The 12,130-nt window shown below is 36.0% G+C and overlaps 1 protein-coding gene across 7 annotated transcripts in view; it reads left to right on the forward strand.

Annotated features, from left to right (window-relative positions):
* ATF7IP (activating transcription factor 7 interacting protein) overlaps positions 1–12,130 on the forward strand; it is a 136,954-nt gene that overhangs the window by 104,988 nt on the left and 19,836 nt on the right. For all 7 annotated transcript variants that reach the window (XM_056799177.1, XM_007503691.3, XM_056799178.1 and 4 more), the window contains 2 exons: positions 1,648–1,726; positions 8,636–8,791. In XM_056799177.1, coding sequence (XP_056655155.1) covers positions 1,648–1,726; positions 8,636–8,791 — 235 coding nt within the window. The remainder of the gene's footprint in view (positions 1–1,647; positions 1,727–8,635; positions 8,792–12,130) is intronic.

Raw genomic sequence — 12,130 nt, forward strand, 5'->3', positions numbered from 1 at the left:
TTATGCATTGAAAACTGTCACATAAGACCCCCCCCCCCCAACACACACACACACACACACACACACACACACACACACACACACACACACACAAAATTAACCAGGGTCAGTTTTCAGATCTGACCAGATTTCTAGTTAATATAACCTACCTAGGTTCTTAGTTAAAGGTCTCTAAATAGCAGATAGAGGCAAGGTTCCCAGCCATGTAGGACTAGGTTCAAACAACGCAATAAGGTTTTCTTCCAGTTCCCACGATTGAATAAAGTTTTCTCAGAAAACCAGACTCATAATTGGATAGAAAGGGAACTGAGTGAAACCCAGAATTAAGTCACAAAATGGAATCGGCATGCTTTACTCAATTCCCATTACCATTTGGTATTCTAATCCCCTGAATTCCATTACAGATAACATTTTCATTCTTCCAAACCAAGAACTGATTTCTACTACATGTATTTGCCATAGGTCTAGGAAAAATAGAATGTTTACTCCTTTCTCCCAACAATTCCACTGTTGGATTTGCACTAAGTTCAGTAATATTTTACATTGCCTGATATTCTTTAAAGTATTGAGAAAAATAATGATATTTATAAATTATTACCTCAGTTTCCATTATGTAGCTTATAACTCACATTTCATGTTTTAAAAAGTTCCCTTCACAAGTAGTTATTTTAAACATTTCTGATTAATTTCTTTTTCTGCCAATTTTCTTAAGCATGAAAACAAAAGAATCCTTTTTAGAAATTGTGTCTTCAGTTAGCACAAGGTTATGTTTTGTTTGAAGTTTGATTTCATTACTTTCTTGTTATCCTTAGAGTACTTCTTTAACTCAATTGTGCTAATGAAATAGGGAAAGATTGTATTAAAATTATTCTTCTAAATTTTCCTCCTAGTAATAGGATTTATAATTGAATTAGAATCTGTATATTCAAGTGAATCTACCCCTTCTAACCCAGTACCCTACCTTTGGACTTAACAGAGCATTTAAAGTTGTGTTGTTAACACTAGAACTTATGACTTTTCTCTAGTTCCTTTATAAAACTTATCTGGTCCACCAAGGGGTGAAACTCGTTCTGATACAGGAAAGTGCTTTATAAAGATAGACTTGTCAACGTATTAAAATGAAATCAATGATAAATTTTGAACCTGAAGAAAACTTCTGAGCTAAATTCCATCAGAAAATAGTTTGCTTTATTTCAGAATTGCCACAATATAAATTTTTGGGTGTTTTAGAGAAAACACAAAATGTGACTAGCCTTCCTTTACGAATAAGATTTGAAGTATTACTGTATATTGTTAATTCATAATAGGTACTGTAACAATATATTTCTATGTGATTCATACCTAGCCTCATTGATTTATCCTTTTCTACAATTACCAATATATAATCCATTTTTCATTTAAAAAAATTATCTTTGTTGCTCTACCTTTCCTCAAGCATCTTAATTCATGTAAAAGTCTGGAAGCTGTCTACAACTCCTTACTCCTCAGTACCTCATCATAGCTCTCCACCTTCCATTTAGTAACTAATCTAGACTTTTCCAACTCCCCTCCCCCTTTTGCTTCAGCCCAGTATTCCCTTTCCCCCCTTTCCTCTTCTTTCATGTCTCCCCAGTTGCCTTTGCAAAATGCAGAAGTTTTGTCTTTCAGAGTGGAAAAGCCACAGGCAGTGATTCAGGAGGTGTCATTGATCTCACATTGGATGATGAAGAAGTTGGTACTTCACAAGGTAAGTCAAAGAAGTTGCATTTTCATGAGAGTATTTATTGTTAGTAATGAACTAAAATCATCTGTGGAAATAGGTCTTAGAAACCTTTCATTTCAAAATTTTACATTTTGAATGTGTTCTTAAAACCATTTACCCAGTAGTGTTCTGGTTCTTTGCTTTTTGGAAACCTCCACTTTAGTTATAAAAGTGTCATATTGCAAATAAGTTCACTTACATATGCTACCAGAACACTGATTATACAAATGTACATTTATAGCTTAACATTAAAAAATTTTTTCAATCTTTAGAATGTCATGACTATTATATGCTATAAAAGTATTTGCTTATTTCCTCAGAGCATTTTTTTCCTCTTTAAAGACTGGCTTATTCATCAATTTAGTGTTCATTGGAAACTGAGCAGAAGAGATAACTTATTTTGGCTAACTTTTCAACTAGTTCTTTAAAGTAATGTATTCTGATGGAAGAATGGAAATCCTTGGTTTATGGTGCATAAGACTTAAGTTGTTTTGTACATTTTTAAATTTTTCCTTCTTTCTCAAATAGTTCAGTACCTTGTCTTCTATTCCTTCCAAGTTCTTTCCCTTACTCTAGTGACTTCAACATATATAGATATAGATGCTTCCTCAAAAACCCCCTTAAACACTCAGTTTGTCTGTCCTTTCTAATCCTGTGACCTACTCCTCATTCTACCTGGAAGCAGCTGAGTAGCACAGTGGATAGATCACTGGACTTGGATTCAGGAAGACCTGAGTTCAAATTTGACCTTAGACAGCTTTGTCACCCTGGGCAAATAAATAATCTTTGTTGGCTTCAGTTTCTTCAGCTGTAAAATAGGGACAATAATAACTCTCAACACAGTTCCTGAAACATACTAGGCACTTAATAAACGCTTCTTTCTTCTCTTCCTTCTTAGTTTACACAGAGGGATAGTCATAGTCAAATTCATTATCTATTAATGTTCCATTTCACTGATCAAAAACTGATACTTCTCTATCTGACCCTACTTCTATTATTATTCTGCTCTCCCTGTATTTTACTTCTCTTAAACCTATGCTTTACAATCATTGTAACCTCTTTATCCCACCAACCTTCAGTACTTTGTTAGGCCCTCACCTCTTCTCTGACTTTACTTCCCTTGCTTCCCAACCTCATCCCTCTTAGTTAATCATTCAGTTCCATATTGCCCTCTACTCTTAAAGTTTCTCAGCCTCTTCTATCACTGCTCATTACTTTCAAACTCCATCCTAGAATTACTTCTTCCTAACTGCCTACTCTGCACTAAAATGCTAACCAACAGAGCTGGAGGAATTTATAGAATCATACTAATTGAGTAACACAATAAATATGGGTTATTTGATCAACTGGGCCTTCCATGTACAGTAATGCAATGCTTTTTTTCTCCCCCTCTCCCCCACATTGATGATCTGTTTACAAGAATTATTCCAAACCTTCTAGCTTCTCAGTCCTCCTATAAATTTCCTTACCTCCACCCTCTCAGCTGAAACACTACACTCCTTTTTTTACTGAGTAAATTGAAGCCATTTGCTATGAGATCTCTCTTCCTCTCAGAATTCCAAAATAGCACTCCTCCTCCTTTTTTCCTCCTTTTCTCTAGTCTTTGATAGAGGTAGACCTTCTTCTTCCCTAAGCCAGCCTGTCTGTGTGTGCCCTTGATCCCATCCCATCTTGTCTCCTCCAGCAGACTGCACCCTCAGTCACCCCCCTTCTCTCTCAGATCTTCAACCTCTTCCCTTTCTCCCAGACTCCTCCATTTCTCTTGAAGGCATTTTTTCGGAATTCTTTATCCTTTATATCCATTCATGTATTAAATCTTGCCATTTCTGCCTCCACAAATCTATCCCATTGAGATCCTTCTACTCTGCCGCCACCTTGGTTTTGACCATGCCATCTCTCACAGCAGTTGTCACAATATTTTTTGATTTTTTAAGCATAACTCTGCTGCTGCCTTTTTATCTCTTAAGATCCTGTTTGACCTTTAATAAATTGTTCCAACCTAAAGTGTCTCCCAGTTGAATATAAACACTTTGAGAGTAGAGATTATACCTACCATAGTGCTTGGCATATACTAAGTGCATATTGGTTACCTGCTGACTTACTTGGTAATAGTTTGTTATACTTATTCATAAAAATTAGGACATTAATATAGGGTTAGAATAACTCAAGTTATTCACGATTTGTCTTAGATTAACTTGACTTTAAAAGTAACATGTTCTGATTTAGCCTCTTAAAAATCTTAAGAAAGTAGGAAAGTTTTTTGAGAAAATTCAGCCCGAGTTTGTCCTGGGAATATGACATCCACTAAGATTTCATTGTACAGTAGTGTTTGCATTTATAACTTTGGAATCTATCATAGGGAAAAGCCATTATTATTTTTTTAAATCTCTTTATTAAATTTCATGCATTTGGAAAGGGCAGATAATTTTGGACATCCTTTTACTTCAAATCATACCACATAGGTTGCACCACATTTAGTTATGTGTTGGGTCCTTCTTTCTAGAGCAAACATGATAACATGAATGTTGTACTGGGAAATTTGCCTACTTGATACAGGTATGTACCTTAAAAAAAAAAGATTTAAAGAAAACTAAAGCCAGTGTCAGTTAATGGTAAGCCATTATGGTAATATATGATTAAATCTTTGCAGGGGTGGGTAATACCATTTAGTTCTTTTTAATTCAATACATATATAAACTGTCTAGCCATGTAGGACTCCAAGATAAAAACAGCTTCTGCCATCAAAGAGTTTACTTATTGGGGCAGCTCGGTGGCTCAGTGGGGTGGGAGTGCAGCTGGGTGAATGAGAACCAGGCCTGGAGACGGGAGGTCCTGAGGTGAAATCTAGCCTGAGACACCGCTTAGCTTTGTGACCCTGGGCAAGACACTTAACCCCATTGCCTAGCCCTTACTGCTCTTCTGCCTTAGAACTAATACATAATATTGATTCCAAGATAGAAGTAAGGATTTAAACAAAAATTTTTTCATGTATTAAAAAAAAATCATACTTATTCTACTGGTTGATAGAAAGTATATGCAGATACATAAGAGAGAAAGCACTGCCAAATAAGAATGGAGGGGATCAGGAAAGGCTTCCTAGAAGAAGTGGCATTTCAATAAGATCAGGTTTTATGAGAGATATAAGGGAAGAAGCAATATATTCTAAATATGAAAGATAATATGCAATGGTCTTGAGATAGGACTTAGAATGTTAGTTCAAGAAATATCTATTAGACCAGGCTAACAGAACATTTAATTGCATGAAGAAAGAGTAAAGTAAAATAATTAGAAATATAAACTGGATTTAGATTGTGGAATGTTCAAAGTACAGGCCAAGAAATTTGTACATTGAGAAAATATGGAGCCACTGACAATTTTGAATAGGAAAGCAAAATTGTCAAACTTGTGTGCTTTCACCTGATTATATTAGCATCTATATATAACCTATAATGAAGAATGGAGAAACTGTTAGGAGAGCAAGAAAACTTTTACAATAATCTAGGTAAGATATTATAAGACCTAAGGAGAAGTGAGAGATATGTAGTGTAAAGATTAAAATTTAGGGGAGAGGGGGAGACTGAGGCAGGTAGAAATTAGTTTCTCTCTGCAAGGAGTACTATATTTTTTAGAGGTTTATTAAAGGTTAAAGATTAAGAATATACAAGTAAGAAACATGTGCCTAGGCCAGAGGCCTAGACAAAATAACCTCACATCATGGAAGAGACGCCTCTGCTCCAAAACGCAAGTCCAAAAAGGCCCCAAGACTTCAAAAGCCTTTGCTTAAATATCTTCTCGATCTCGGCCCAGGCGAGATTACAAGGCATTCTGGGGAAGTGGAGCAAAGGCTCATGGGGATTGTAGTCCTGTATTTGAGTCTATTTTTTACATCCCCCCGTGTGATCATTTGTGGAAAAATTAATTTTTCCCCAAAAGGATCATAAAAACATAATAAACTTAAAAGATTACAATAGTGTGAGGATAAGAGAAAAAAGAATAAAACCAATAATTTCTGAACACATTGACAAAAAGCCGTTAGGGGGCAGTCCCCTTTGGCATAAAAGTATACATACAAATAAATGTTCAATCAACCACACCCAAAGTTCAATTTTGTGCAACTTGTGGTCTGGAGGCTTCTTCATGGTGGCTTCTCCAACAGTTCAGTTCTGGATTCAGAGAGGTAGCATCTTCTTTACCTAAAATTCTTCTCAAAAGGAATTTAAACTTTGAAATTTAAATAATGATTTTTTTTACATTCCCCCGTGTTGTGGGTGATTGAAAGATTCAGAATCAGTTAGGGATGCATGGCTGAGGTATATGAATCAATTGGCAAGAGATATTAAAAAGACATCAGAAAATACAAGGCTTTCTCACAAAAAATGAGATCCATTTCCTCTTTGTATCTGGCCATGATCACTGTGAGTAGAAGGCAAATGAATTGAACAAGGTTAACAATTTTTCATCTTTAAAAATACAGTAGTACAAATATGTAGATATCAAAATCCCCAAAATTCTCAATAGCCCAATTAATTACAATAGCAAACAAACACACTTTCATATTTCACATAAGTTGCTGTATGACATTTTTAAAACCTATGAATTGATGGGACATTTGTCACAATTTTTACAAACATAGCAATCTTTCAACCTTGGTAATAAACATAATTTTTTTAAACAAAGTAAAACTCATCTTGGGTTTAGAACATAATCAAGAAATCTATATATCATTCTGGTGCAAGTAAAGTAGTGAGCTGAAGAGTATAAATAAAGGTGCTCCTTTTTCTTGGAGGCTTATAGGGATACAAATGCCCTGAGATTAACTGCCCAACTTCCATTCACATGTGGGAAGGTTGGGGGTTATAAAATACATTTCACTTCAGCTACTGTAATGGGCCTTACCTCGTGGTAGGAGCAGGCAAAAATACCCAGATCGTTTAAAAAAATTCCAACAATCATATTTAAAAAACCCTTAAAATCAAATCATTTGAGGTATTTAGCACATTAAATTTCCAAAGGTTGTTAATACAATTATAACCAGTTCTGGAGTCCATCTATCCTCAGCAAAATAGAAAAAAGCTGTTTTTTCATATATGGGCTTATTCACAATAATATTTTTTCAACACAGTTATAGGGGAAAAACAACAGAATTTCAAAACTCAGTACATTCAAAATAAATTCAATCAACTTTCAGTTCACAGAATAATATTCAATCCAGTAATATATGAACTTAAAATCACAAAGTTAAACCTTAAACAAAACAATGCAATAGAATACAGAGATGTTTATAAACCATTGGAGTCTGAAATGCCTTAGAATATAGCCTTTAGTCTCTTCAAAGTTCCTTGGGTTTTTTTTTTGTTTGTTTGTTTTTTTGTTTTTAATTATCCATTTAAATGTCTATTGTCCGAAGGTAGAGTAGTAACGGCTAGGCTATGGGGTTCAAGGGATCCGTCCAGGGCCCCATAGCTGGGAAGCATACGAGGCCAGATTTTAATTAGAGACCTCCCGTCTCTGGGCCTGGCTTCCAGTTCGCTGGGCCACCCATTTTCCTCCCCAAAGTTAAAGTTGAATCTTTGGGCTGAGTCTGCTCCCAGACAGGCAGGTAAAATCAATGAAACTGCCAGAAGAGTCAAAAATCCTTTTAAACAGCCCATTGCTATTAAGTTTCTGTTTGAAAAGATCTGTTTCTTCTCTTTAGTCTTTTCTGTCTTTCCCCTCTCTGATACCCCTGTGGCCAATACCCCCAGCCACGTGGAGGCTTAGCCTAAGGGAAAATTGCCCGGTCTCCTTTCCCTCTGGTCTCTCCCCTCCGCCCACGTGGCCAATACTGTTACCAGCTGGTCGCAATGAGTCCTCAGCGATCTGCTCCAAGGATCTGGGTGATGAGCCGGCTGGGGTCGGAAGCCAGATGGGTGAGAGACAGACTGCCAGGGTGGGTCGGGCTGGGAGCTGGAGCACAGCTCAGGCACCAGGTGAGAGGCCAGGAGCAGAAGCAGGAGCTGGAGAGGGCCGCAGGCAGGAGCTGATCAAGATGGTTTTCTAAAGAGCATCTCGGAGAACCTTGGCTTTAAAAAAAAATTCTCTAGGCTAAAAATTTTTTGAGAAGTTCTCATCCCTTCGTGGTCGCCAAAAACTGTAAAGATTAAAATTTAGGGGAGAGGGGGAGACTGAGGCAGGTAGAAATTAGTTTCTCTCTGCAAGGAGTACTATATTTTTTAGAGGTTTATTAAAGGTTAAAGATTAAGAATATACAAGTAAGAAACATGTGCCTAGGCCAGAGGCCTAGACAAAGTAACCTCACATCATGGAAGAGACGCCTCTGCTCCAAAACGCAAGTCCAAAAAGGCCCCAAGACTTCAAAAGCCTTTGCTTAAATATCTTCTCGATCTCGGCCCAGGCGAGATTACAAGGCATTCTGGGGAAGTGGAGCAAAGGCTCATGGGGATTGTAGTCCTGTATTTGAGTCTATTTTTTACAGTAGATAGAATTGTCAAGATTTATCATCTGATTTTGAAGCTCAAGAGCCTTGGAGAAGAAGCTATTAGCAACTCTAGAAAATGTTTATTTGTAAAAGAGGATTTTAGAGAAATATTTAATTCAAAGTTAAGTTGTTGTATCACCATAGTAGTTTTAGCTCTTGGCTTGATTCTGAAGAGATAGAATTGTCCCTTAAATCTAAATAGAACTGGAAATTGTATTTGTTTTCATTCCATTTCACCTGAGTTTTGAGTTAAATAAAATTGAAGAGAATAATAGTTATACTTCCCTACTTGTGATTTGAAAGTATCTGCTCACCTCTTAGAGGGTAATTATTATATCCTCATTACCTGAAAAACAGTAATTACTTACCTTGTCCCTGCCCTCTAATATTCTAACAGTGAATAATTTCTTTAACAGATCCGAAAAAACTAAATCATACACCTGTATCAGCTATAAGTCAGTCGGCTCAGCCTCTTCCTCGTCCATTACAACCCTTGCAGCCTGCCCCCTTGCAGCAGACTGGGGTGCCAACAAGTGGACCATCTCAAACCACCATACACCTACTACCTACAGGTATTATTTCCTTAATTAATAGCTTTACCAAATTTTAATTGTATGAAATAAAATCTTGGGGTTTGCAGTTTGTTTTCAGGTTTGGGGAGGGGTTTGCAGTTTGTTTGTTTTTAATTTGAAATATCTTGGAGGGATGTGACCGGTAGAAAATAAGCAAAATTGTTTTAAAAAAAAAGGTAGTTCAGTATTGCATTTGATTAACTTCTGTTTTTTTTAGAAGTTATTGAGATTGCATGCTGGGAATTAAGATAGGGAGCAGAGTAAAGGACATTCTACTACCCCAATCCCTCCACACACACAAAAAGAAAATAAATCATCTCAAAAAAAAAAAGAAAGAAAATCTGGAGGAACACATCTTACTGGGGTAAGAGGAGAAAGCAGCCCAGGTAGCAACTCACTCTGACATGGCAGTCAAGTGCCTGAGGCAGTGGAGCCCAAAGCATGTAGCCTCCTCCACCCAGCTCAACTTGACAGGGGCAGGGAAGTAGCACAGTGAACATCAGCCTAGACCACAAAACAGGGGAACTGGTAGTACAAGGTATTGAATATAGTTGGACAAAACAGCTGCAAACTCCCCAGAGGAAGCCAACAGGGCCTCCTCCTTGACAGACACACATGAGGAATGAAAGCAGCTGCTCCAAGTTCCAGAAAAGAGCACTCTGAAGGCTTGGAACAATACACACTCTGTGCCAAGAACAAAGAAGAATTTCAACAGATAGTTAAGGTAATGGGCGAAAAAAAAACTAGAAACTAGAAAAATGAGCAAAAGACAAAAAACTGACCATAGAAAGTTACTTTAGTGACAGAGAAGATCAACTCAAAAGACAACAATGCAAAAAAGGAAATGTGTGAAATCTCAAAGGAAAGTGTGAAAGCATGTCAGGCCTCAAAATAACCCCTGGAAGAAATTGAAAAGTTGAAAAAATGAAATACTAAAAATTGGAAGGAAAAACTCAACAGCTGAGAAAAAACTCACTGAAGAAAACAGCTCCCTAAGGAATAGAATTGACTAAGTGGAAATGGAGAGACAGACAGACACACACACAAATATTACTCTTTAAAGAATAGCTTTAGCCAAATGGAAAAAGAAATACAAAAACTTAAGGAAGAAAATAACCTTGTAAAAACTAGAATTGGATAAATAGAAGCTAATGAAACCACAAGACAACAGGAAACAATAAAATCAAATCAGAAAAGTGAAAAAATAGAAGATCTATAGTATCATGGGGAAAAACAACCAACCTGGAAAATAGATCCAGAAGAATTTCTCTCAGAATCTAGATTAACAAAAGAGGGGATAGAATAGTTAAACAACTCCATCACAGAGAAAGAAATTGAGTGAAACGATCAAAGAAGTCTCTTAGAAAAAGACTGATGGCCCAGACGGATTCAGAAGTGAATTTTACTAAATGTTCAAAGAACAACTAATTCCAATAATACATATATTATTAGAAAAATAGGGGAAGAGGAGGGAATCCTTCCAAAAGCTTTATAAAACAAATATGGAAGAGATAAAATAGAAAATCTCCCTAATAAACATTGAAGCAAAAATGTTAAATAGTAGCAAGGAGATTACATTTTATCTCAATAATAGTACAACATGATCAGTTGGGTTATATACTGGGAAAACCATCAGCATAATTAATTATATCAACAATAAAATCAACAGAAATAATGAGATTTGAATAATCATAAGTAATAGAGGCAGAAAAAGCATTTGACAAACTATAGTACCCATTCCTTATGAAAACATTGGAATAAGTGGAACCTTCCTGAAAGTGATAAATGGCATCTATCTAAGAGCATCAGCAAGCATTATCTATAATGGGGACAAACCAAGACTCTTACCAATAAGATTGGGGTAAAGCAAGTATTATTATTTAATAATTATACTATAAATGCTTGCTATAGCAATAAGAACAGAAGAAAGATATTGAACAAGTTAGACGAGGCAACTAAGAAACATCACTTTTTGTGAGCAATGTGATGTTATACCTAGAGAACCTTAAGAGAATAAACTAAGAAACTTAATAGAAACAATTAACTTTGCCAAACTGCAGGATATAAAATAAATCCACATAAATCATTGGATTTTCTATTTATCACCAACAAAAACCAACAGCAAGAGATAGAAAAGGAAATACCATTCAGAATAATTCTAGACAATATAAAATACATGGGGGCTTATCTACCAAAACAAAGCCATCATCTATCTGAACACAATTACAAAACATTCTTCACACAAAGTCAGGTCTAAACAATTGAAAAGCATTGCTTATGGAGAAGCTGAGCTAATATAGTGAAAATGATAATCCAAACTAAATTAACCTATTCGGTGTCATACTAATCAAACTACCCGAAAATTATTTCATAGAACTAGAAAAATTGTTTAAAATATTTTTCTGAAAGAACAAAAGGCCAAGAATATTAAGGGAATTAATGAAAAAAATATAAAAGAAGGACCCTGGCTGTACTAGCAAATTATTCTTTAAAGTAATAATATCATCTGGTACTAAGAAATAGATTGATGGATTAGTGTTTTGATGAGCCCCCAAATCCAGGCTTGTAGGGAAAGATTTCATTAGTTGACAAAAACTGCTAGGAAAATACTAGAAAGCAGTATGGCAGAGATTAGACACAGACCAACATCTCACACCATATGCCAAGATAAATTCAAAATGGATGCTTGGTCTAGAAATAAAGGGTGACCCCATAAACAAATTAGGGGAGCATGGAAAATTATATTTAGCTGACTTAAGGGTAAGGGAAGAATTTATGAGCAAATAATGCATAGAGAGTATTACAAAAATAAAATAGATTATTTTGATTATGTTATAAATAAAAATTAATTTGGAGACTTATTTCTTGATTTATAAACATTTATTAATAAAGAGAAAGAAAGAGAAATAGGATTCTCAGCCATTCTAACTAATAGCGAACATCAACCCTCTTTTTGCAGAGAGTACCAGATAAGAACCCAGAGACAGATATGGAAGTAAAGAGAGTGACTTTACTTCCCACCCTGGCTTTTCAAACCCTCTTACTACTCCCTTCAAGGTGATGTTTCACTGGCTCTGCCACTTGACTCTGTGACTTCTATGTCCTTGCCACTAGGGTGCACAGGATCCAAGTCCCCTAAATATAATTAACTGATGCAATTGCATCAAATTAAAAAGGTTTTGCACAGATAAAACCAAAGCTACCCAGATTAGAAGGGAGATAGCAAACTTGGGGGGGGAAACTTATAGCAAGTAGCTGACAAAAAGCCTCATTTCTCAAATATATAAGGAAGGAAACCAAACTTGTAAGATTACAAAATGTTCTCCAATTGAGAAGTGG

This window comes from Monodelphis domestica, chromosome 5 (genome assembly GCF_027887165.1).
Source record: "Monodelphis domestica isolate mMonDom1 chromosome 5, mMonDom1.pri, whole genome shotgun sequence".
NCBI lineage: Eukaryota > Metazoa > Chordata > Mammalia > Didelphimorphia > Didelphidae > Monodelphis > Monodelphis domestica.